At 48.1% G+C, this 27,533-nt stretch overlaps 1 protein-coding gene across 1 annotated transcript; it reads left to right on the forward strand.

Moving 5' to 3' along the window:
• Positions 1-5,560: 5,560 nt before the first annotated feature.
• Positions 5,561-27,533, forward strand: C1QTNF2 (C1q and TNF related 2). Its single transcript, XM_014842736.3, has 3 exons — positions 5,561-5,847; positions 21,865-22,117; positions 25,633-27,533. Exons 1-3 carry the CDS (start codon positions 5,716-5,718, stop codon positions 26,244-26,246), a joined length of 999 nt encoding a protein of 332 aa, XP_014698222.3. The 5' UTR covers positions 5,561-5,715; the 3' UTR covers positions 26,247-27,533.

Genomic DNA, 27,533 nt, shown 5'->3' on the forward strand with positions numbered 1-27,533 from the left:
TCACCTCTTCTATTTTTAATTTGGATGACAGCAAACTGTACACATTGTTATGCTCCTTATTTTTTTCACTAAACAATGTATCCTGGAGATAATTCCATAATAGTACATAGAGTTCTGCCTCTCTGTATATATGTATAATGATTTATTTAATTAGTCCCCTATTGCTAGGCATTTAGAGTGTTTCCAGTCTTGTATTAGTTCAAACAAGGTTGCAATGAATATCCTTATATTCACTTCCAGGGTGAGTTACTAGAAATAGAACACCTCTGTCAAAAAATGCATATTTTTAATTATTATAAATGTCACCTTTCCTTGCATTTCAGCTATCATCTAAGTGATATAATACACAGAGCAGCCAACACTCACTCCAACATCACCGTCCTTCTGTGCAATGGCACCATGTCCTTTCTATCAACAGCTGTGTCTCCCCAGTGCTGCCACATTAGTGAGACTCCATCTGGAATGATCTCATTCTAGAGAATTTCGCAGCCCCAAAACCCCTTGTTGAAAGTAAGCATTGACAACTTGGGTCTTGGCCATTAGGTGTTTGGAATGATTCAATAATTGTTTTTAAACTCTCTTTTGTATGAGAATTGGAGAAAGGAAAGGGTTGAAAAAGGCAAAAAGGGAGCCCAGGAAGACCTACGTTTTCATAATGGATCTAAGTCAAGATCTTAGACTTTCCTTGTCTTCACTCCACAACTACCTACCAAACCGCTGAAGCTCCCTGGACTTCTTTGTCCTCATGTGCAAAATGAAGACCACAGACCAAATTATTTCTCAGGACCTTTCCTCCTTTGAGAATCTGAAGCTGCAAATGCAGTGTAGGTCAGGGGCACTTCTCCCAACATCACCAAATTCAAAAGGCAAGAGATGTCACAAATCAGTACATTATTAATATCCAAATGGGTGGTACAATTGAGAAACAATTTAGACAGTGGTGTGCTGGTAAACAGGCTGGGGGCTGGGTTGGGAGAAAGAGAGCCTTGATTTGTAGCATTTGCTGATTTCTGTAGTGTAATTGACTATGATGATTTCAAACTGCCAACATGACGTCACTAAACTCAGAGTTGGAAAGAGGCACAGAATTAGCTGCTGGCTTCAGCAAACCACCAGTTAGGAATTCAAAGAATTTTCTTCAGTTCTGTGTTGAAAAGACTTCATGAAAGAGGAGAGATTTGTATTAGGCCTTGAAGGATACTGTATTAGGACTCTTTCCATGGTAGCTGACAGAAACCATTCAAACTAGCTTAAAGAACGGGAGAGAAAGAATATGAGAATGTGACTATTTTAGTACAAGTATCTGAACAAAGGGCTCTAATAATATGGTCACAGCACTCTTCTCTCTACCTTTCAGTTCTTGAATCTGCTTCTATTTGTGTATTGATAACATTGTCTCCCGCCATAAGCAGGCTCTCTCCAAGTGGCAGGAAATACGCTAGTGGCAGCCCAGAGCTATAGCCTCACAGTTAACAATTCAGAAGCAAAGCAATGCCCTCTGGTGGAAATCACATGGAAAGAGTCTGATTGGCTCTGCTTGGGTCTCATGCCCACTGTTTGGGCTCTTAACTGGGCATAAAGAAAAGAATACCTTCTCCACATGATGCCCTGCCCCTGCAGCCAGAGGGCAGGCAGAGCACTAGGATGGACCACTCGTCCCACCACCAATACTCATGAGAATAATCCAAACAGAGTTCCCCAATGGACAGAGGGGTACTGGGCAGATAAAAGCCATGAGTTTCTAGTAGACATGTGGATGAGTCTTTGTGGAAGAGTTGGAGATAGCTAGAGGAGCAGCATAAGTGGAGGTGCAGAAACATAGAAGTTGACGGTGTTTTGGGGAGTCAGCAAGAAGACCACCCTGACAAAAGCAAGGCTGCCCACAGGACAGTGGTTCTCAACAGAGGGCAGTTTTCCCCCTCTGGGGACGTTTGGCAATGTCTGGAGACGTTTTTGGTTGTCACAACTGGGGATGGGAGAGCTGCTACTATTTTCTAGAGGGCAGAGGCCAGAGATCCTGCTAAACATCCTACAATGCACAGGACAGTCCCCACAACGAAGGCTTATCCAGCCCCAAATGTCAGTATTGCTGAGGTTGAGAAACATGGCCCTACAGGAGAAGTGGCTGGGAAGATGTCAAATCAAAGAGGGCTTCCAGTTAGTGAGGCTCCAGAAAGCCTAAGGAGTTGAGGCTTTATCCTGCAACTATTCCACAGGCGAGCATTACAAAGATGTGGAGAAAGGCTGACATGGCTTTGATACTCTCTGCTCCTTTGCCAGCTTTGCATAGCTGGCCATTTTTCATCCTTTGCAACTCAGCTTAAATGTTACCTACTCAAGAGATCTTCACAGATCTCCCAATCAAAATAAGTTCTCTCGCAGACGTCCATCATCGTCTCCCACAGTTCCCTCTTCTTTTCCTTCCTAACTCTAAACCACAACTCTGAGTTACATGTTTATTTGGGCGATGGTTGAACATCCGTCTCCTCATAAGTATCATGGAGACAGAGGCCTCGCTTATCTGTTCCTTACTGTGACCCCAACATTAAGCAGAGTGCATTTTGCATCGCAGTCATATCATATTTAATCGATTGATTAATGTGAAGGTTGATTATGGGATTGAAGAGAGGTGGAGGGTAGGAGGTGGGGTTGAAAGAGGAAAGGAAGGCAGTCCTCTGGATTTCTCCCCTGCTCGCTCTGACCCACCCTCATCTCCCTTCTCTGACTTTCACAGGATCTAGAGTTCACAGCATGACAGATCGTTAGGGTTCAAGTGAGATGCAACACCCTTCTAGCAATTTTCAGCAGACAGGATTTAATAAAGAGAGTCAAGAGAATTCAGAATCACTGCCCAGCAAGTTCCGGCCTGGGCCTCCGGGAATGACTCCCAGAACACCACCACACTACTGACACCCCGAGGGAACTACTATTTCTGGCACAATATGGAAGCTAGGAATTGAGGGAGAGACTGGCCCAGCCACTGGCTACAGGAACACACCATCTGAGGTGTAATCTGGGGACCAGGAGCTGCTGCCAGGACTCCAGAGCCATACTGCCCCTTTTGGGTCAGCATCAGCAAGTGGATTCCTCCCAAGCTGCTGCCTCCTCTCCATCAAACTCAATTTTTTTTCCTAACTCAATTTTGAACTCAGGTCTCGCAGAAGCACACAGGACTAGCTAAACCTAAATTACAATGAGAACCCCAGCAGCAAGGAGTCTAGGAAACAGGTTTTTACATTCCAGCCTCTGTAGCATAGGAAGGCACACCTGAGAGAGGTTTGAACAGGTGTGAAACAAGCCAATCAACCACGTCTGGCACATGGCTGCCCCTGCCAGATTGTAAACTCTCTGTGGCCGTCAATGTCATAATGTCCTTCATCTTCTCTCATTCGATGCTGGACATGTTCTCCAGACTCGAATGGAACTGTGAAATGAAATGAATCAAACAAAGGGGAAAGCCTCCTCATTTCTTATAGCACGCTGTACCTTTCCTGTGGTGCTATCGCATTTTGCTTCTTAATTTGTGTTCTCATTCATTTTCCATGTGGACCAGAAGTTCATCTCCTTGTCCCCACACTCATAATAGGTCATAAATGTTTTCAGATCGAATTAAAGACAGACACAGGCTAGAGGGAGGAAGTCCTGAGGTCCCTTCTAGCTTGAGGCAGCTCCTGGAACAGCCATTTCCTGCGTATTTTGGATTTCCTGCTACGTGAAGCTATCACCATTGCAAGGACCCACAGGACAAGGCCCCAGGGACTCTGCTTGACTCCAGGAGACCTGGGTTCCAGCGCTCCTCCAAAAGTTGGATAAACATCCACTCCCATTCATTCAGCCAGTAAACATTTACTGTTGTAAAAGTATGGCACCACAGCCTTTCCCTATACTTTTCATTCACCATTTCCTTTCCACAAGAGCATGCCAGTGATTTCAACTTCTGTCGCCGTGGAGCCCCATGGGTAACACACGGAGATTCCTACTGCACCCTAGAAGAGGGGCTTTCCTGAGCCTTCGAGATTCTGGATAGCCTCCAGGCATTGTGAACAGAGTTTCTTCACCTTTTCCATCCCTGACTCATCTGGGGACAGACCAAGGTGCCCACAGGGGGTGGTGGATGGAGGTCCCCTTTCCAGCCATATATGAATCAGCACACCAAACTCTACTTCACATGTCGTCTTTCAGTCATGTTCATTGCACACTCCTCCCCTACAACCGGACAAGTTACAGTCATCCCTCAGGGCTCAATGGAAACATCTCTTCCCCAGGCCTTCCCCTGACCACCCAGTTGTATACGCAATGTTTTTCTCTACTGTAACACTCATTTCACTTGGAACCACTTGTGTCATCCCACTAGACCCTAAGTTCCATGAGGATAGGCACCATACCTATTTGGTTTACCTCTATATCCCCAGCACCTAGCTCAGGGACTGACACATGATAGATGCTTATTAAATGTTTGTTGAGTGAATGTTTGTTGAGCCCACTAACTTTCATCCTCAAATAATATTTATGTAATATTAACAGTAATTCTCTACATAGTTCAATGGCTTACCAAACACTTTTATGAGTGAGTGTCCCAACTTTGGGAGGAAAGACAATGCAGTAATATCATCATTATTCTCCCTACATTTCAGAAAATGAAACAGCATCTATAACGTAACTGACTTGTCTAAGGTATTGGAACCAGCATTAGAGTTCGAATGCATATCTGCATTAAAATTCTGACTGTAAACCTTGGGTTATATACAATCTGCTAACCAGATGCTCTGGCAGCTGAGCGAAATACTGGTAGCTGGTGGAAGAGAGCAGTGGACAGAACAGGGAGAAGCAAAAGTCAGGCTTCTGATGATTCTTCTTTTCTCTAGTGTCTGCTTGCTACCTGAGCAGGATGGCTCTGCCTGCTCTGGAGCAGAGACCCTCCAGCAGGCACACACACCTCTCCCAGTAACAAGGCTGGGCCAGAGTTAGTGAGGCCTCATCTTCTGGGGAGGAGAGAGCTGAGGGCTATCGCGCATGGGTACCTGTCCACACTATTACGTACGTGCACACTCACGTCTGGACAAAGTCCACACCAAGGCTTGCTTACATATACACACACACAGGACGAGCCACTGCACAAACAGGTACCACACACGCATTATGCACATGCACACTGATATGTGGTTATGCACACTCATACAAACATTTAAACATGCACCAACATACAGTCAGCCACTATCGTGTGTACTCAGCATCTGAAGTACATTCCAATTGCACACCAAGCTGCAGTCTTGGACACGGTGTGTATATGTACATACACCAGCCCTGATGCACATGTGGACACATGCACTTATGAATGCCCACACATAGGTAACTAAGCACGCGCACGCGATTCATGATCACTCTCAAGTACACGCACGTTCAGTACGCAGGAAAAGGTACTCTGTTATAAGCTGTCCTGCCCCCAGCACCCTCAGCTCCACAGTGAGATGCATGTTCACGTGCAAGCAATACAGATGGCTCTTGACACACGCAGACGTACCCACACCCTTGCAAACGCCTGCGTAACGATCACTCTCGTGCACGTAAACTTTCAAATACACTGATAAGTTCCACACACAGAGATTCATCGACACACGCAAGCTGTCACTAGCCCTGGGAGCACGCAACCGATGCTGAAGAGAGAGCGCGGAGCTTCTGGCGGGCCCACGTGACCGGAGGAAGGCGCCCCCGCCCATGACGGGATGGGAAAAGTATGCCTGGGGCGGGCGCCGGCCGGGCCGCAGCTGCCGCGGGAGGCGGGGTCGCGAGCACGGCCGAGGGCTTCGTCGCTCCGGACGCCCCGGGACGTGGCCGGCGGGAGCGAGGGTGAGTGTCCGCGCGCTGTCCGGCCGGGGCGGAAAGTGCGGGCGCGGAGGGGAGGCCTTGCGGGGCTGGGCGGGGCAGGAGGGGGAGTGCTGCGAACACCCGCTGTTTGTTGTCAGGCCGGCAGCCCCCGGATTCCTGGCTCTCACCTCTGCCTTGCGAATTACAACCTGAATTAACGTCTGCTGAGCGCTTACTGCGTGTCAGGGCTGTGCTCAGGGATTTACCTGCTGATCGTAATAGCTCTGCCACTTATTCGTGCCTATTTTGTGCCAGGCCCTGCCAGCCCTCTACGTGTGCTGTTTCATTTCTGTGACAACAGGTTATCCCCATCTACAAAGGAGGAACCCGGCTCAGAGACGTTAATGACTTGCTCAGGATCGCACAGCTAGTAACTAGTGGTAAAAGGATTTGAACCTTAGTAAGTCTGAGTCCAATACCCCAGCTAACAGTTAACATTTATGGAGTGCATTGTCTCATTTACTCTTCACAACATTTCTTTAATTAAATGCATCATACAGATGGGCAAACTGAGCTGAAAATGTACTAAACGGCAAGCTGAGATTTGCACCCAATTCTTCACAACTCTCTTCACCCTCCCTCTTCCCCTAAACGACGTGTCTCTAAACCTCAGCTTACTTACTTTGTTCTTATTTCTCTATCCCCACTGCCACTGCCCCATTCCAGGACTGTCTCTCTCAGCTGAATGATCACAATGGCCCCCAGTAGACTACAGCCCAGGTCTCTCCCCTAACACCACAAGTCCTTTGCACAACCTCGGTGCAATCCCCCTCTGCTCTCTGACCACTGAGTTCTCCTGCCTGCGACCCTTCAAGAGTCCTCTCCTTAGACTGGCCATCTCCCAGAGACCCTCGTGTGCCTGCCACACTGAACCAGCAGCAATAGTACCGACAACGTCCTATGTCAGCCCAAGGCTGATGCTCACTTACCATTGTTCAATGTCTGTCCTCTCTTACCTTGCATTTCTGCCCTACCATCTGCACAATTCTCCTCCGATTTGTTCTGTTATCTGGTAATCATATCCATTACGCCCACTTTCAACTGCCAGCTCCTCAGACCCTCCATACTCTTCAGAACATCACTACTGCCCTTCATTCTAACATAGCAAGTGCCCCACAGAGTCTGTTTCTTCCCAAATGTCTGTCTTCTCCCCTTCCCCTGGCAGGGACACTAGCCTTGCCTGTCTTTCATGCTTGAATGTTAGACTTACCTTTTGCTTTAAATGATATAAAACTAACAATGCTCATCATAAGAAACTCAGACGGTGCAAAAAGGTGCAAAGTGAAAAGTAAAAGCCCACACACTCATTCCTAATTCTGAGAGGTAACCCCTCTGCAAGATGCTGTGTCCTTTCAGAGATTTCCCATATATATATATATATATATATATATACACATTTGTGTATCTATCTTTTTTAACTCAAAGAGAATCATACTTTACATTCCTTGCTTTCCATGATGCAACTTGCTTTTTCCCTTTCACAGTGTATCTTGACTATCTTTCCATATCTGCATGTATGACCTACTTGGTTCTTATAATGGCGTCACAGTGTGTCATTGTACAAATGAATCGAGATTTCTTTCACAAGTCTGGGGTCATCTTTGAAGCTGGTCTGCCTCCATCAAATATTCAGCAGTTCCCCCAAGAAGTTACTTCCTTCTCTGGAAATTCCTCTCTTCTTCCCTGTCTTCCTGTTCCTTCTCATCCTCATCTGCTGATGGGCCACAGACAACTGAACCTTCTCGCTACAGTTCCCGTCTGTGATGCTTACTATTCCCGAATGTTCATCATTGGGGCAACAGAGTCCCTGTAATACACTCACCGCTTCCCCCACTCCTTCCTCCATGTCAAAGGCCTGCCAACGTGACTTTGCCTCCATGAGATGAACTCCTGCGTAAATCAGGTTTCTGTCAGTCAAGTTCAGGGATATAATCCTCCCTTGGATTTGCGCGTTGCTGTAATGACTTACTTCTCTCACACACGCACGCAGAGCTGCCCTGTTCATTAAGGCTTTCTGCTCGTGGGTCCTGTGCTCAGGCAGAGGGGCCAGAGTACAGCGACATGAGCCCTGGACCCTGAGTCATCCAGCCTGGTTCTATCCCAGCTTTGACCTGGGAAAAATGACTTCACTTTTCTGAGCTCTGTTTTTTCTTCTGCCAAGTAGGGATGATAGTGTCAGCCTCTTAGAACTGTGGGGAGAATTAAAGGAGAAAATAAACATCAAAGCTTTGAAATAAAAACATGTAACATTCATGGAGAATACCCTTTTCCTGTAGATCAGAGGTTACAAACTCATATGCCGCCAGCAGCTATGTGTGATGCCTAAGTGAATGGGTTGCACGACATGTGGGAGTGGTGAGGACTGTGGACACTGAGAATATAGGTCCTGTGTATTAGTTTGCTGGGGCTGCCGTAACAAAATACCACAGACTGGGCAACTTAACAGAAACTTATTTTCTCACGGTTCTGGAGGCTAGAAATCCGTGATTGCGGTGACGGCAGGTTTGGTTTCTCCTGAGGCCTCTCTCTTTGGCCTACAGATGGCCACCTTCTCCGTGTGGCCTCGTATGGTCATCCCTCAGTCTGTGTGTGGTGTCCTAGTCTCCTCTTCTTATAAGGACACAGGTCATATTGGATTAGGACCCATCCATATGACCTCGTTTTCCCTTAATGACCTCTTTAAAGGTCCTGTCTCTAAATATAGTCCTATTCTGAGGTTCTGGGGTTAGGACTTCAAAATATGAATTCTGGGGAACACAATTCAGCCCGTGTCACCCTGTCTCAAAGGGCAACCATTTGGTGCCCTGCTGGAATGTTGCTAGATACTCCAGATTCTCAAGCAAACCTGGAAATCTTGATTTTAACATAAAATCTCCCAAGTTTTACATTGGCAACAATTTCAAATTAAAAAGCAATAACAGGGCCGGCCCAGTGATATATCGGTTAAGTTCTTGTGCTCCGCTTCGGTAGCCCGGGATTCGTCGGTTCAGACTCTGGGTGCAGACGTAGCACCGCTTGTCAAGCCATGCTGAGAACTAGAAGGACTAGAAGGACCTACAACTAGGATATACAACTAAGTCCTGGGGCTTTGGGGAGAAAAATTTTTTAAAATTTTAAAAAAAGAGAGGAAAAATTGGCAACAGATGTTAGCTCAGGGCCAATCTTCCAAAAAAAAAGTGCACAGTGTCGTCTGTGGTTTGCATGAGACCACGAGAACACTGATAAGTCATTTGGTCTAGATTCTCATTTCTTCAGTGGCAGGGCCATCTTCCGTAGCTTTTTAATCCCTCTCAGCCAGAGGTTCTACACTTAACAAGTTTGTTGCGATCTTAAAAGCTGTCATTGAATGACTAAATTCGAATTGTGTAAGCTTTTTTAAAGTGTGGCACACCTGTAGAAATCGTGCCCTTTGCATGCACGCCATGCGGTAAAATTGCGTCAGTAGTGCTAACTGCCTTCAATGCCGTTTATCCCAAAACTCACAATTGTTCAGCTCCTCCCCATTCTACAGCTCTACCTGGGCCTGCTGTTTTAATCTCTCCCAGTCTATCATAGCCCTCATTGTTTTTACATATTATTATATCAGAATAACACTACTGTTACCAACTGCTTCCTGTGGGCTGGTTACTGCATCATTTCATTTAATATTCACAATTACTCTATAATGGAGGTATGAGCAATCAAATTACCCAGGGAGACATTCCTAAAGATCACAAATAGTTCACGCTAGTGTAATTCAAAACTCACCTGCTGAAGGAGGGCAGGTTTTTCTGTTTACCTATTAGAATAGTGCAATCATGTAGCTAGAGCGTAAATGCGGTTTCCAATTTACAAGTCATGCTGCCTTGCAAAGTTCTTGACAAACTTTTTTTTTTTTGCTGAGGAAGATTCACCCTGAGCTAACATCTGTTGCCAATCTTCCTCGTTTTGTATATGGGAGCCACTGCCACGTCATGGCCACTGACAGATGAGTGTTATAGGTTCATGCTGGGGAACTGAACCCAGACTGCCAAAGTGGAGTGCACCAAACTTAACCACTAGGCCACAGGGCCAGCCCTTGACAAACTTTTAATTTGGGGATTTTGAGTTATTTCAGATTTCACACAAAGTGAAACAATAAATATTTCTGTATTATGCTATTCCAAATTCAAAAAAACCATACAATGTTGTTTTTCCCGTTTTACAGACAAGAAAACTGAGGCCAAGAGAGGTTAAATAACAGAGGTCAAACAGCTAGAAAATAACTCTTAACCATCTCTTAACCGCCACACCAACTCTGTGCTTCTTGAAGGCCAGCCCTGTGTCAGGTCTTTAGAGTTACCCTGAACGCCCATCATGGCCTGACCAGAACTGACCCCACGGAGACCAGCAAGCCCAGGGAAAACTTAGCCTTTTCTCCCCAGCCCTTCCGAGTTCAGACTTTCTTCTTCTTCCTCAGTTCCTAGATCTTCAAGCATGCTCCCTTCCATACCATTCCAAGGGATCATCTAGCCCCCAAATTTCATTCCCCTGCCTTCTATGTCGTCCTCGATGCTCTCTGAGAAAGAGAGACTATTACAGGGAGAAAGGAGGAGAGAAGCTGGCTTTCTCTCCTGAGAACACACGTATGCTGGGCTGGACCACAGTATCACCAGACTATGTGCCCTATGAGAGCAGCAAGCACATCTTTTCATCTCCAGATCGCCAGGGTCTGGCCTCAAAGGCAATAAGAATAAGCAACACCATTATTATTTATTAGGCATTATTATTTATTAGGCATCCACATGCCAAGCCATGGTACCAAGGATATGGGTACATGACATCCCATTTTGCCTCCTGTCACTTGATGAGCTAAGCACCATCCCATTGATTCACCTCTCTTTGTATTATGGAGCATGAACACTCAGGTGGCTCTGAGGTATGGGGCCAAGGCAGACACCCCATCCTTCCCTCGATGGAACAGCTAGGCAGGAGCAAGGCCAAGCCTCCCCCGGACTCTATTTTGTAGCAACTGACAGCAAGACAACTCAAATTAGCTTAAGTGAAAATGGAGAACTTATTAGAAGTATGTGTTTATTAGATACATATTAGTATGTATTTCTAATTACTAGAAGGGGTCTCTCCCTGAAATACCACAGGACTCATGGAGGGAGGTCAGGACTGTTCCACTGCACTTGATGACAATTACAATTTTAAGCAAGGTCCTAATTTTTGTATCATATTTTATTTTCAACATCCATTATCTTGTTTGATTTTCAGAAGGACAAGAAATAATAAAATAATAGCTAATGCTTTTATATCTCTTACCGTATGCCAATCCTTATTCTAGGAAAATTATATCCTCATAAAAACCTTCTAAGGTAGATACAATTATTATCATCCCCATTTTGGACATGACAAGGCTGAAAGAGAGAGGATAAGTAAGTTGTAAAACGTCCTACAGCTGGTTCATGGGATTTCAGCTCAAACAGCTGTGCTTCGAACTAATAGAGTAGCCACCCTGTGACTGTTGAGCACTTAAAGCGTAACCAGTCTGAGTTAAGATATTCTGCAAGTGTGGGGCCGGCGCCGTGGCTGAGTGATTAAGTTCGCGCGCTCAGCTTCAGTGGCCTAGGGTTTTGCCAATTCGGATCCTGGGTGCAGACGTGGCACCACTCATCAAGCCATGCTGAGGTGGCGTCCCACATGCCACAACTAGAAGGACCCATAACTAAAAATACACAACTCTGTACCGGGGGCTGTGGGGAGAAAAAGGAAAAATAAAATCTTAAAAACAAAAAAAGATATTCTGCAAGTGTGACCTACACACTGGGTGTGAAGATGTAGTGCTAATTAAAGAATGTAAAATGCGTCATTAATAAATTTTACATTGATTACATGTTGAAATGATATTTGGGGTATATTGGCCTAAATAATGTATTATTAAAATTAATTTCAGTTGCTTTTTACCTTTTTAACATGGCAGTGAGACCACTGAAAATGATATATGTGGCCTCGAATCATATTCCTATTGGACAGTGCTGCTGGAACATGCTCGCCAGCACTCTGGTCTGCCACTGGAGGCTGGCCCTTGGGAGAAGCTGGGTACAGGGCTCTGAATGCCCTCAGGCCCCCTTCCCTCCCCGCTCAGCTTGCACATCACCTGCAGTCTTCTCTCACTGCACTCCTTTGTCTTCCAGGGCAAAAAACAGCTGTGGGCAGGTCCCAAGTGGATGGCTTTGGCTTCAGCCACCCCAGAGCCTGACTCTTGCCCTCACTGCACGGGCAGCTACAGTCCAGTGTGAAACAGCCCAGGGCCCAGAGGGGTGGGCTCCATGCCCGCCACATCACATGCCACATTTGCTGGTTTGTAAGGGTTTGGGGTGTGTCTATCAGAAGGTATAACTCTTTGGTGTGGGTACGGTGGCCGCCAGGCTGGCTTCCAGTGTTCTCTCTGGAGTGCCTGCTGAGACAAACCTCGAGAGATCCTGGCTCCTGAGACCTCATTAGGTCGTGGTTTGTCCTTCAGCCTCTTTTTCTAGACTGAGCCAGAAACTGGGGGTGGAAAGACAGAAAACAGCAGATCAAATATTTTCTGGGGCCTCTTGGCAAGTGGGCCCCATGACTTTTAATCCTCTGTATTTAGACGCTGGATGCTGGAGTGTTTCCAAATGGGTGTGGATCTCAAGATCCCAGGCCTGGGCACCGGTCCCTGGGCGCATGTGAGGCGCTGCCGCCAGCCCCTCTCCCCTCTGGTCAGTCTCGCTCAGCCGGAGACGGCTGTTTCCAATTTGCTTCCTGGAATTCAAGGGGGCATGGAGTGTTTCTCATTATAGAATTCTCACTCCCATCAAAGCGAATTTTCAGCGAGCTTCATCTGCAAGCATGCCCCGCCCCATTCCAACCACCAGCCCTTCCCTTTTACTTCCACACACAGGAGACCTGCCGGGCTAGGTGAGGTTCTGGAATCCCTCCTCTCCCAGAGCCAGGCCTCCCGGAGATGCTCCAGGGGCCCCTTGCGGGAGGTCAGGACTGCTCGTCAGGACTGCTCGCTGTTTGTTCAGCCACAGTTGGTGGCAATTACAATTTTAAACAAGGCTCTAACTTTTGTATCAGGTTTTGCTTTCAACATCCATTATCTTGCCTGATTGCCAGGCAGGGTGGGCGTTGTGATCTCCATCCTACAGGTGAGGCAATGGAAGCCCAGATAAGAGGAAGTGGCTTTTCCACAGTCACAGGACCATAAGTGACACAGCTAGGACAGGGCCCCACATCTTCCAAATCCAAGACCAGTCCTCCCTCGGGGTTTCCTTCCACAGCGAGTGTGGCTTTGTCATCTGCACGTTTCCTGAAATCCTTTTGATCTTGTTCTTCTTTTGTTGTAAGAGTGACCACTCCATTCAAGACTGTGGAACAGCCATGTGTGGAGCACTCACACCGTACGGGGCAGGCACAGAGGCTCTGGTGCAGGAGAGAGACAGGCAGCGCCACTTTCCTGGACCTCCCACTGCGGAGTTGGGGGTGGGGGGCGCTAACACGGGACACAGGCCGTTAGCAAGTCAAGAAACAAATAAGTGCATAATCACAACCCAGGCCAGGTGCTTTGAAAGGAAGACCAGGTGGTCTGAGCAGACAAGCTAGAGCGGGCAGGGGGATGCTGCAGACCCTGTGAGGATGTGAGAGCTGAGGCTGGAGGGCTCCAGGGGAGGAGGTCAGGATGACGGGGTGTTTTAGGCAGAGTTGTCTTCAACTGCCAAGCGTTTACTGTCTCACACACTAGGCTAGAAGCTTTCCATGCCTTCTCTCATTATTCCTACACAAACTCCACGAGGTGGGTAGACTATTATCCCCGTTGGAGAGGTGTGAATCCCAAGGGGCTGGGCTTCCCATGGCTCTTAGTCACTGAGTTAAACACCCTGCGTGTCAGTGGGACATAACCTGACAACCAACAGGTCACATTTATTTGAGCACAATTTCTATGTTCTGATCCCAAGGGGACTTTGTTCAGAACTGAGGCTAAGCAGCCATGCTCAAGGCCCGGACAAGCGTCCCTGGACTTTCTCCTGGAGACCACTTTCAGGTAGAGTCAGTGAGGGACTGAGGTCCTCCCTTCTGGCCCTCCTCACATCACAGTCTGGGCGGAGGGCCCTCGGGAAAGAACCCCGGAGCTGAGTCCTCAGGGCCAGGGGCAGGGGGAGGAGGAAGAGGCAAGCTCTTCCCTGACAGTGGACTTCAGGCTGGGGCTCCTTTGCTCCTAGCATCTTCCTAGAATGTGTGTATTTATGAATCATAAGCTACTTAACTGAGACATGAGAGGCCCATGGAATGGGCAAATTAAAACCAGACTGGAGAACTTCTCCAAGTTTAACACTTCATGATTCCATTTTTGGGGTTTGACCAACTAACATTTTTTTCCCTTCAGCAGGAAGGCTATCCTACAGCCTTGGCTATTCAACTCATGCCAGAAAGGACAATTTAGGAGCTCAGATAGTTTTTAAAAAGATGAGGAAGGACCAATACTTCTTTTTTTCTGGTCAAACAGATATCTATGGAGCATCTACTATATGTAAAGTATTCTGCAAGCCCCCTCCCCAGAGTAGGGGTGAGACCCTGTGCTCTAGAAGATCAAATGGAAGGAGGGGGGCCAGCTGGGTGGTGTAGTGGTTAAGTTTGTGCACTCTGCTTCAGTGGCCCAGGGTTCACAGGTTTGAATCCTGGGCATGGACCTGCACACCGCTCAGCAAGCCATGCAGTGGCAGCAAGCATCCCACACACAAAACAGAGGAAGATTAGCACAGATGTTAGCTAAGGGCCAATCTTCCTCGCCAAAAAAAGAAAAAAGGAAAGAGGGATTAGAATTAGATCTGGTTTGGGTTAGAAAAACTGGGAAGGGGAGAAAACTTATTTGAATCCAAGGGTATCAGTACCCCTTTTGGATTTAGGCTACTGTCTTGTTTTCTCTTTGCTGTGGATTTTCTTGAGGGCAGAGTCTGGTCTCATTAATCAACAAATGTTTCTTGAACACCCACTGTGCGCAAGAAGGTTGGAAGTCCTGGGGATATAGCAGGAGGTCCCTGCTCCCATGGGCTTCCATTTGAACAGGGGACACATGGGAGAAGGAGTGGGCCCAGGAAGCGAGTGAGGTACTGGTGAGTTGTTGTTAAGGACCACAAAGTCACAAACAAGGAGCTGGGATCCAAAGGGAGAGGGCACATCAGGGAAGACCTTGGGGGAAGTGACATTTAAGCTGAAATAACGGATAGAAAGGCAGCAGGCCAAGAGGGTGGGGTCCCTAGGTTGCAGACAGAAGGAGGCAAGGTGGCAGGGTGGGGGAAGCGCGGAGAGAGGGGAGGAGCTGGGGCTGGGGCCAGGTCATTTAGGGCCTTGTGGGCCACGTCAGGGATTCCGACGTTGGCTGTTTGCAGCCAGCAGCCACTGGGATGAGACCCTCCAGGAAGTGATGTGGCTGAGCTCTGTTTTTAACTGATCCCTCTGGCATGGAGAGTGCCTGTGGGGGGAGCGACAGCCCAGGGAGGGGACCCCTGCCCAGTCCAGGCAAGGAATAAGCTGATGGCCATGGCGGATGGCACCAGGGCTGTGCTTTGTGCACCCTGGTGTTTTGGTTCAGACCCCAAGAACACCCCAGAGGGGCTCGTGGTGGGAAGTCAGGGCCCAGGAGGCTGCACCACCCCCATCTCCTTGGCTAAGCCGAAAGTGGGCCTCTCAAGGACAGGAGGTTTGCCTCAAGCATAGATTTACTCAAGTGTCCTGAGGGAGAAAAGGCATCTCCTTTCCATTTTCAAAGTCATGTATTGTGAGTGTGAGTGTGTGTGTGTGTGTGTGTGTGTGTGTGTAAAATGATAAAATACGAAATCTCTACTACTGTATGTGGCTTTGGCATACACGGTCACGGTCTCTTTAATTGGGGATATTTAGGAGGAAAGAGCTAAGAAACAGTGACATAATGGAAAGCATTTGGGCATTGGGGTCAGCCAAACTCAAGTTCAAATATAGCTTCTGCCATGAACTAGTTGTGTAAACATGAGCAAATTAGCCTCTCTGAGCTTCCTCTTCTATAAAACAGGAAACAATAGCAGGAGAAGGGAGCAAGGTGGAGTGGGTGTAGTGTTGCCTTCGGAGCCCCCCAGGCATGGATTCAAATGTTTTCTCATTGCTCCGATTCTGTGACTTTGGGTAAATCATTTCACTTCTCGGAGCTTCTATTTCTTCTTCTGAAAAATGAGACAATAACTTAGGATTTTCACAAGGTTTATTGTAAACTTCAAGTAAAATAATTTAGGTAAAGAGCTTCACATGGTGCCTGGAACATTGTCAGTGTCTCCAATAAAGTCAGTTGGCCTCTGCCTCAGTTTCCCTGTCTGTAACTGAAGGGGTTGGATTAGACTGAACCTTGGGGACCCTCCTCAAGTTTGTCCTTCTAAAGGTATTTAAAAGGTCCTGGAGGAGTTAACCTGTCTGGATTCCTTGGGGCCTTGGCTTCCCCACCACCAGACTTGGGGCCGGACTTGGGAGGCTGGGGCACAGGCGGGGAGCAGGGCTATTTGGAGCCTTCTTTTTCTTGGAGGTGCCCTGGAGGCAAAGAGGCTCTCCTCCCCCTCCCTCTAGGTTTGGAACCAGAATCTAGTCTCCCCGCCTTTATTTCCAAAACAGTTCCTGGCTCGGGCTGCGGGAACCTCCAGGCTCCAGCTCTGAGAAATCCCTTCCTCCCTGCGTGTCCCAGAGCCCTGCGCCTGTGCCTCCACCCGGCCAGTGGGGCCTGCCAGGGCCAGCTGTCACTGAGCAGGCCACTATTGTCCCAAGCGGCTGGTGTGGGGCAGACCCTCCTTCCTCTTGTGGGCTGAGAGAGGAGATCGGTAAACTGAAGCGGATGGTTCCTCTCTCTCCTGTCTCTCATCTGCCTGTCTCTCTTTCCTGCCTGTCTTTGTCCTGCTGTCTGCAGGACTCTCATCTGCCTGGGAGACTCACTCCCATGGCTTCCTTCCTCCTTCTCTCCCTAGTGCAAAATGTTTGCAGATTGCAACTTTGCAAGCCATTTCAAACCTGCTTTGACAATTCGATTTCTATTCTGGGGGCCTGGATGTGTCACAGCCCACAAGTAACACTGATTGGTTGTGCAGGACTCTCATCAAGTAGGCAAGGGGAGGAGACGGAGATTCCTGGGGACTGGGGAGTGTCCAGGCAGTTTTCCAAAAGCACATCGTGCATGTTAACACTCCACGTTTGTCATATCTGCCTGCCACCTCTGGTGTCGTTTACCCCACCCATGGTGAGCACATGTGACGCCAGAGGTACAGCAAACTGCAATTGTTCCCTCCCTCTGCCCCTTTATAATTTGGCCAGTGAGGAGCTCCCCCTACCAGGCTAATCCACTTCAATCTTCATTCCAAGATGAGGCTTCAGCCCGTCCTCCAGCAGGTGCAAAGCTGGCAGGCCATCTGCTCCCTTTCTCAACTCCGCTGTTCCCGGGCTGCAGGGAGGAGAGGAGGGAGTGGTTAGGGGACAGAAGCAGGAGGGTTCTCACATGTCTCGTGGCTGGACAGGGTTAAACTGCTCTGCCTCTCTGGGCCTGGCCGACATTGGAGCTGCGTCTCATGGGGCCTTTCACCAGCTCCTTGGGGGTTTCCATATTGAGCCCTATGACTGTAGCAGCCCTGAGGTGGCCAGGTACATGTTCCTTTTACTGGGGGATCCAGGCCTCGCCCTCAGCTTCTGGTTTTCTGGCATTCACCCCACATGGTTATCCCTGCGGGGGCCCCTCACATTCTGGCCACATCCCTCTGGCCCGGGCCAGCTCCTGCTGTGAATGTCTGCTACCTCCATCTAGGAGGGAGGGTGACAAGGCAGTCAGCCTCTCCCCACCCAGCAGCAGGGCACCCTCTGTCCCCTTCCACCCAGGCAACCAGCTCTTCTTTTAGGTTTCTCACCCAGGCCTCAGACACAGGTCCATTCTCCCTCTGCTCCCGATAACAGGGGTCACCTTGTAAAACCCTTGATCTGACAAGAGTGCCAAGAGCTGTGGAATGGGCTTTCACACTCTTCCTTTGTCAGTTCTTCACTTTGCCCAAACCCCTCAATGTATCATACGGCATCTCATGTATCCTGGTGCCCAGGTGGAAATTTCGATGCTAACATCTTCTTACACTCACCCAGTAAGTCCTCTCCAAAGGACTAGGTACCCAGAGCTCACCTGTGCCCCGCCCAAGTCTCTTCCCTGGTGCCACAGTCTTCCTTGCATCCTAGCACAGGTGTTGCCCCAGGGTCCCTGGAGCCAAGTGCCTGTCTAGGGGTTCCTGAGGTCCCCATGCATATTTGTGGGGGCCTGCCTGAGATGCTTAAAGAATCAGTGTGCACTGCTATAGATGACCCTGTTCTTTGTTAAGAAGGGATATTATAAACAGGTATGGAGGCATTAAAGATTTACTATCACCAAATTGAAACTGTTTTTTCCTAATCAGGATTAAAGAAATAGAAAAGATGATAACATTATATCATATAGTAACAAAGTTATTTAAAGAAGCCTCTGGTACCTGGCCGGGCTCGCTTCTATGACGCTTATCTAGAGAGACCCTCCAAGGTCCAGAGGAGAGAAGTGACTTGCCCAAAGTCACACAGTTGGAGAGCATTGAGGCTGGAACTAGAACAGGCCCCCAAGCCCCAGAGCAGGGCAGGGCTGTGGTCTCCCCTCCTCTCCCTGGTCGGGGAGGCCTGGTTTTCTCTCCCATCATCTATTCCCAGGGTTAAAGGTTCTAGAGGAGCAGGAGGTGAGGTAGGATCAGGCTGTTTCCAGAGGTGACCCGGAAGTCTGGACGGGCTCCCAGGGCCGGGGCAGAGCAGGGTCTGAAGGGAAGGGAGACGGAGGGCCCCAGAGGGACATGGGAGCTCCAAGGGCCGAGCCCTGAGCAATGTTCCTGCCCTGCCACCTGCACCACAGCTGCGGGGAGCCCCCTAATGCTTGAAGGCTCTGATTAGGCAGCCAAGCTGTACTGGAACAGCGAAGCCAGCAAGGCTTCCTATCTGGACAGAGAGGGCAGATTGGAGTGTGAGAGGCTCAGCATCAGAGGGGAGGGACCTGAGAGGCCATCCAGTCTAGTGGTTCTCAAAGTGGGTCCCTGCACCACCAGCAGCAGCGTTGCTAGGATGTTTAATAATCATGCAAATCCTCCAGCCTCAACCCAGACCACGGAATCGTAAACCCCGGGGCAGGGCCCAGCAATCTGGGTTTTAACTCACCTCCAGGTGAATTTGATGCACACTCAAGTATGGGAACCAACCCGTTACTGTTCAGGTGGGGAAACTGGGGCTCAGAGAAGGAAAAGGGCATGCCTAAGGTCACAAAGCAAGTTATCACTTGAGGCCCATCCCTGTGTCAGGACGCCATGCCTGAAATGTTCTGCCTCATGGTTTCATTCTTGGGAGAGGCTGTTGGTTGCACAGTGATTGAGCTCATTTGTTGAGAGATCTTGGACAAGCCACTTATTCCTGCTCTGGACCTCAGCTTCTGCATCTTCACAGAGAGGGGCTGGGAGTGGATCACCTCTGAGCACGTAACACTCTGGTCTCTGGTGATCATGCCATTGCTGCCACCAGCCTTAAGGACACAGTGTAAAATTGGGACATATTGGGACTTGCAAAGTCTCCCAAAAAATTACTTCCCATACCTCTTTTCCAGGAAGCTACTACAGGATATGTACACCAAAATGCGGGATTAAAAAAATTTTTTTAATTAGAAAGAAGAGAGATGTGAGATTCGTAAAACTGGAGATATAACACAGGAGAGAAGCAGAGAGCATCACCATGATGGTTACCGTCGTCCCCCGTCATTCATGGTTTTACTTTCCACGGTTTCAGTTACCAGAGGTCAACCTCGATAGGAAAATATTAAATGGAAAATCCTAGATATAAAAAATTCATAAGTTTTAAAGTGTGTGCCATTCTGAGTAGCGTGATGAAATTTCTCACCATCCTGCTCCGTCCCTCCCAGGACGTGAATCATCCCTTCATTCAGGAACAGGCTCCCTGCGCAGTAGCCATCTTGGTTATCAGAGCAACTGTCGTGGTATCACAGTGCTTGTGTTCAAGTCACCCTTGTTTCACTTAATGGCGCCAAAACACAAGAGAAGTGATGCCGCCAAGTCAGGCATGCCTTTAAGGAGAAGCCATAAAGTGCTTCCTTTACGTGAAAAGGTGAAAGTTCTTGACTTAAGAAAAAGAATTGTATGCTGAGGTTGCTGAGATCTATGGTAGCTTTTATTACAGTATGTTATAATTGTTCTATTTTATTATTATTGTTGTTAATCTCTTACTGTGCCTAATTTATAAATTAAACTTTATCATAGGTATGTATATATAGGAGAAAATGTAGTCTATAAAGGGCTTGGTACTATCTGCGGTTGCAGGCATCCTCTGGGGGTCTTGGAACGTATCCCCCGTGGATAAGGGGGGACCACTGCATAAAGGAGAATCCCAGATGACAACTGTGTAGCATGTATAGTGATTGGAACAGGAGGATGGAGGGCTCTAGGACCTATATCTTCAGGAAAATAAATGGAACAGATGAATTTTCTGATATATTTGATAATGTAGAAAATAGTGACATAAAGAACTAAGCAAGGGGCCAACCTGGTGGTGCAGTGGTTAAGTTCACACATTCCACTTCAGTGGCCCCCGATTCGCTGGTTCAGATCCCGGGTGGGCACGTGGCACCACTTGTCAAGCCATGCTATGGTTGACATCCCACATAAAATAGGGGAAGATGGGCACAGATGTTAGCTCAGGGCCCATCTTCCTCAGCAAAAAAGAAAGGATTGGCAGCAGATGTTAACTCAGGGCTAATCTTCCTCCAAAAAAAGAACTTAAGCAAATGAAAAAATAAAACTATTAATATCTCCAGTAAGGAAAGCATGTACGAGAAAGGAAATATAATTATAGTACAGTGCTTAGCTTAGCAGTAAACAATACTTATTATAATAATTCCAAGAGTGAATTTTGATTTAGTCTAGAAATTTATTTTAGCAACATTAGGGAGAGGAATAGGGGTCCAGAGTGATGGAAGAGGGCTGGATCCTCATCTTTCATGAAAGGAATTCAAACAGTAGTGTCTGAAATTGATAAATCAAAAAGAACCAGTATAAGCATATTGTCTTTTAATGGAAGTAAGTGCCAGAAGAAATAGCTAGAGGGTTCAGGGCGGGAGGTTGAGGTTAAGGATGAGTGGAGCTGGAGATCACAGTTTTTCATCATAAGAGTATTTTTTGACTTGGTAAACAATGTCAGTGTAGTATTTTTATTAATTTCAACTTTAAAATTTTAAAAAAAGCTCACAGTGTAGCCTGGGGCAAAAGGGCACAAGCCACCTGCAAGTTGCATGACAGGAAAGTGGTGAATGTCCCTGAGCCTCCGTCTCCTCCCCTGTCTCTGTTCACTAAGGATGTAGGAGATTAAGAACTGCCTGGTGCACAGGAAGCACTTGGCAGAGCAGCTGTCCCCACGGCCCACCAATGTCGCTCAGGTTTGGGCACCTTCACTCAGAACTGAATCCTCACCCACCAACGTGTTACCTTGAGTCCCCTGGTTCGCCTGGGGAAAGTAGCCTCGTTGCATATTATTACCTGCAGTTTGAAGTATTTCTGCCCTCGTTGCTTTCCTTTTGTGCTATGTATTTGAAGGAAACCATGGATCCTTTCTCTCCATCCACAGCCCCTCCCACCCGGCTGTTGCTGGACTGAAAGTCCTGCCTCCATTTTAGCCGGTGGGGAAGACAGTGGTGTGAGGATGACTGCCTCACACCCAAGACCCCTCCAGAGTATGTTCTGGATCCATGACTCAGCTCATCCAAACGTATCTTCAAGATATGATGACACTGGCCAGCTGCTTGCATGTGATGCAGGAGAGAGCAAGAGGCAGAAATACGATTGAGTCTCTCCCAGCTGCAGCCTCTGCCTCCTCCAGATGCCTTTCTGATTGACACCAGTCAGCTCAGTGACCAGACTCACCTGCTCACAGCTCTCCTGCCTCCCACAGGTGACCACCATGATCCCCTGGGTGCTCTTGGCATGTGCCCTTCCATGTGCGGCCGACCCACTGCTTGGTGCCTTCGCCCGCAGGGACTTCCAGAAGGGCTCCCCACAGCTCGTCTGCAGCCTGCCTGGCCCCCAGGGCCCACCTGGCCCCCCAGGAGCCCCCGGGCCCTCAGGAATGGTAGGAAGAATGGGCTTTCCTGGCAAAGATGGCCAGGATGGCCAGGACGGGGACCGGGGGGACAACGGAGAGGAAGGTAAGAGGCCTGGTACCCTTCCTGTTCCCACCTGGGGTTGACAGCATCTAGCCCAGAGAGGGTTTGTGAAGTTATAAAAACTAGTATTAGTCTCATTTCATTATAAACCAAGTTAATGTCTCTTTAAAACACAGAGGGGTGTATTCTCCCGAAAGGAGCAGTGGGTATCAAATCTTGTGTTCCTGCCCCAGCTGCGCCACTGATTCGCTGGATGACTTTGGGCAAATCTCCTGAAATATCGTTCAGGACTCTTTTGGTTGCAAGTAACAGGAACCCAATTTATAGCCCCAAATGGAATTTATTGGCCTATGTAACTAGGAAGCCCAAGAGCTGAACTTCAGGAATGGCTGGGCCCAGGAGCTCAAATATTGTTCTCAAGGCTCTGCTTCTTTCTGTGTGTTGGTTTGTTCTCACAAAGGCTAGAAGTTATGAAATGGTGGGCTCCAGCCTGCCTCCTCATGGCTTGATCCATAGGGCAAATCTCAGGATGAGCCATCCTCCTTGCTCACCTGTGTATCCTGGACCAATCCATTTGACCATGGAGATGAAGAACCACTGTTTGCTGGGACTGGGTGTGTGTGAGTGGGTGGGGTGGGCAGTTGGTCGCTGTGATTGACACTTTCACTGGGACCACGTGAAGTAGCGAAGGGCAGGTCCCTGAAGGAAGGGATGCCAGGCAGCCAGCAGACAGACTGGATACTCACTACAGGCCTCTCAGCCTTGACATTTCTTATGTCTCTCAACTCTCACCCCACTAACTGAGCACTTTTCAATGTCAGCAGCATCTCCAAGTGTACACTGGAAGCAGCAGGGAAATCATCGTAACTTTTATTTGTATGGCATTTTAACACTGACAAAGCACTTCCGAATATGTTGCTTATCTGACCGTGAAGGAGGTATTCTTAGCATCCCCATGTTACAGATGAGGAATCTAAGAATCAGTGCGATGAAGTTGAGAACAGCGTGTCATGGCTGCAAGAACTTGAACTTTGGAAATGAATCTGGATACCAATTTTGGCAGATTACTTAACCTCTCTCCAAACCTCGGTTGCCTCATCTCTAAAATAAGGATAAGAATAGCACCTCCCTCGCAGGGGTGCATGGAGATGAAATAAAATCACATGGGAAGCACCCGTCTCGGAGTAGACATACAATAAATGATTGTCACCCCTTAATTGACTTACTGAGCTCACACAGCAGGCTGGTCACAGACTCCAAATCCAGGCCTTTTCCTACCACACCAAATTAGTTCCTCTAAAAGCACCTCCTTCCTAAAAGAATAACTTGATCAATAATGATGATGGCTTTGAGTTGAGGGGTCTCACAGTATGTCAGGCCCTGGATGTCACGGTAGCTCGTTCCCTGACCTCAGTGGTAGATTCGGGTCTGGGCATGTGCTCCAGGGAGGGCCAGCTGGAGTTTTCCCTGACACTCGCCTTATGGATCCTACGGGTGAGAGGGTGTCTCTGCTATTGGCTTTTTCCCCTTGATCAAGAGCTGTGAGGATGTAGGCTTGAGGCTGCTTTTGGCCAACTCTCCTAGCAGGCACTGAGTCTCTGCTGAGAATTAAGCCAACACACTGAGGATGGCAGTGTTGAGAGATGGACAGTCCTGACGTGTGTAACCCAGATAAAGCCGGGTCACCCTGGGACCAGTACAGGTTGACATCCAGCTACCCTCCCCCTGATGTACACGGACAAATCCATCCCCAGAAAGGTCTTGAAAAGTAAAGGCAGCTTTCCCTAAAGTTTCTCCAAAAGCTAATCAAGAAGGAAGCACATCACATAAAACATAGTGGAACTTCCCAATAAGCTTCCTTATCTGTCTCCCCAAAAACCTCCAAACCAAAAGGGCTCTGTCCTTACCCCTCCTCTTCTCATGGCTCCTTCTCCCACCTTTTGTTTATTTTCATTTTTTCAAGGAAGAGCTTTGTGTCCTTTCTTGGTCTTATTTTTCTCCATTCTTTTTATTTATTTTTAATTACATGAGTAATACACACATATGTTCTCATGGTAATAATATTCAAACAATAAAAGTAAAACGAGAGTCCTTCTTAATTCCTATCCCTCTGGCCCTCCCCTCATCCTCCAGTGGTAACCACGCCTATTTAGTTAGATGTGTATCATTCCTGGCCTTTTCCTACGTATTTACATACATGTATAATAATACCAGGCACTGCCAGCCACTTAGCATAAGCAATCTGTTCTTGAGAGCTGGATGTTCGGGGAGAAAAAGCTATTTGGGAATCTATTTCCCAATTGCTTAAAATAGGAAAAGTTTAAATGCATTGCATGTTAACCTAAGACTCTAAAACACAGTAAAATGCCAACTTATATATAATATAAGAAGCAAAGTACCTTGTTAGGATGTAAAAAGCCTACAATATTGCTTTCTGATCACCCAGTTCACATGGTGGTTAACAAATGTTGCTTTGTGTACAGCGATACTACGATGCCGTCCAGCAGCAGCAACCTTCAGAAGCAGCCTCCTTGGTTGATATGCGGCCACTTTTCAAAACATCTTCACCCAATTCTGTCCCCTTAGCAATTGTACTGATTGTACGATTGTGTTTGGAGGTGACTCAAATCTTTACCCATATATGTTTTGTTTAAAATGTTGAATTGAGTTTAGGGTACATATATATAAATGTTTCCTATATAATCATTGGCCAAAAATGTTGTATTAAGGCCAATGCACATGTTATTAAAAACCAAGAGGCATTCTACAGGAAAACGTTGGCGCGGAAATGTTCTGCAGGATATGCCAAGTATGTTTAGCAAGTGCTTACTATGGCCCAGGCACTTTTCTATGCACTTAAATTGGTATAGCAATGGATAGTGTTGTGGTTTCCTTTTCCCAAAAGAGATTCTACTACCCGCTTTTTCCTCTTACCAGTGTATTTTAGAGAAGTTTTCATATAGTGCATGTAAATCTGCCTCATTTTTTTTAAGTCCTGCATGGATTGCACAATATGGATGGACCGTACTTTTTTAATCATTTCCCTTCGGATGGGCATTTAGTTGTTCCCAGTTTCTGCTACTGTAAGCAGTGCTGCATTAAAACCCTCGTACGTGTGGGCGGGGATCTGGGGCACGAGGCAGGGATTTCACTAACATCAATGTTTTGAAGTCAAAAAGCTTCTTCCAATTTTTCCAATTCTCTTCTCAACCCATGACCAGAACAGCCAGTTGAAGGATTAGTGTAGCAGACAAACTAGACTCTCCCTTGGAAGGCAGGAAAAGGGAAGGGCGAGAATGGTTACAAGTTAGTCTTTTTGCCCTGATCCACAATGATTCTGGAAGGTAAGTATCCCCATTCCCATTTTCCAGATAAGACTAGGAGAAGGGCCCCAGTTTACACCATCAGGATTTGCACCCGTTACTATGCGACTCCAAAGCCTTCTTATTCTTCCCATTACCCCAAGGCCCGTGCTCCAAGGATGGAAAGCCAAGGCCCACAGCCTCTGCCTAGTTCTGTGAGGGCCCCTCTGTAACACCAGCTGCTCTGTCTTCCAGGTCCACCTGGCCGCACAGGTAACCGGGGAAAGCCAGGACCAAAGGGCAAAGCCGGGGCCATTGGACGGGCCGGCCCTCGCGGCCCCAAGGGGGTCAGTGGTGCCCCAGGGAAGCACGGCACACCAGGCAAGAAGGGGCCCAAGGGCAGGAAAGGGGAGCCGGGCCTCCCAGGCCCCTGCAGCTGCGGCAGTGGCCGTGCCAAGTCCGCCTTCTCGGTGGCAGTGACTAAGAGCTACCCGCGGGAGCGGCTGCCCATCAAGTTCGACAAGATCCTGATGAACGAGGGTGGCCACTACAACGCGTCCAGCGGCAAGTTCGTCTGCGGCGTCCCGGGGATCTACTACTTCTCCTACGACATCACGCTGGCCAACAAGCACCTGGCCATTGGCCTAGTGCACAATGGCCAGTACCGCATCCGGACCTTCGATGCCAACACAGGCAACCACGATGTGGCCTCGGGCTCCACCATCCTGGCTCTTAAGCAGGGGGACGAGGTCTGGCTGCAGATCTTCTACTCCGAGCAGAATGGACTCTTCTATGACCCTTATTGGACCGACAGCCTCTTCACGGGCTTCCTCATCTACGCAGACCAGGACAACCCCAATGAGCTGTAGACAGGCAAGCGTTGGGCCTCCAGGGGGAACAACCTCCTGGACTTGTGCTTCCAGAGCAAGACCCCTAAACTGTCTGCTGGGGGCCGTGAGTTGGGACCTTCTAGCCTCAGGCCAACCTCCCCTGCCTCTTTTTTCTCCATCATTAAATCCAAGCTTTTTTATTCATCCTTCCATCTATCCATTCAGTAATTTTTTTGGTATCTACTGTGCGACAGGCACTGTGCTCTGCTCTGGAAGTTACATCAGTGAACGAGACAGACAGAGGCTCTGTCCTTATGGGGCTCACATGCTAGTGGGAGATATAACCTGCCAGAAATATAATTATTGTGCCGGGATGGAAGTGCACATGCCACGCTCAAGAGTAACAGGGGACAGGGAAGAGGTTGAAATTTATTTTTAGATTTCATCGTTTGAGGTTTACTCATGTCCAGTAAAGTCTACAAATCGTAAGCGGACGGCTAAGTGAATTTTTACATATGTACACACCTTGTAACCTCCATGTAGATCAAGAAGAGAGTATTTCCAGCCCCCCAAGTCCCCAAGGCTCTCTTAAGTCCCCTGTCCGTCAGGACCAGGGAGAGGTTATTTTTAAGCTGAGCCCCGAAGCAGGAGATAGAGCAAAGTGAAGGGTGGGGAAGGGGTCTCCTGGCAGAAGGAGCTGCAGATGCAAAGGAAAGAGCTTGGCATGTGTGAGGAGCTGACAGGAGGCAAGAGGGAGGAGGGAAGTGAGAAAGGCGACGAGAGGCATGAGGTGCGAGGCTGGATCACACAGGACCTCACAGGCCGTGGCAGAGTTCATTCCGCTCAAGAAAGCTTATCCGAATGCAAGAGTGTGCCTGGCCTTAATATAGGGGTAACCTTGAACCTGTTCAATGTTGAGTCAGATCAGTCTCACTCTTAAGCACTTTGCTCTTAGTTACAAATCACCTGCAGGCCCACTTCTCCGTCCATGAGACACACTAGGATCTCCCATGCCTGAGAGCCACGGCTCTAAGATGGCGGGATGGGTAGTGTGTAAAGGACTCCTGTCCCTGCCCCAGGGGTCTCCAGTGTGCATGGATCTGAGGGACAGAAGAAGCCACAGTACAAAGTGGCTGGTGTGAGAAGGCCCCACAGGGCAGTTGCTGGAGAGAAAGAACTTTCTGAAGGAGCTGCAGCTCCCTGGCAGATTGCTCTGACCAACCTCTAGCTGGAAAGTGGGACCAGTGGGGGCCTCAAGGACAGAGAATGCTGCCTGGGGTGGTCCTGGAAGGGGTGGCCCCTTTATAAATAAAATGAGGTTTTCTT

Source organism: Equus asinus, chromosome 9 (assembly GCF_041296235.1).
Source record: "Equus asinus isolate D_3611 breed Donkey chromosome 9, EquAss-T2T_v2, whole genome shotgun sequence".
NCBI classification, from domain to species: domain Eukaryota; kingdom Metazoa; phylum Chordata; class Mammalia; order Perissodactyla; family Equidae; genus Equus; species Equus asinus.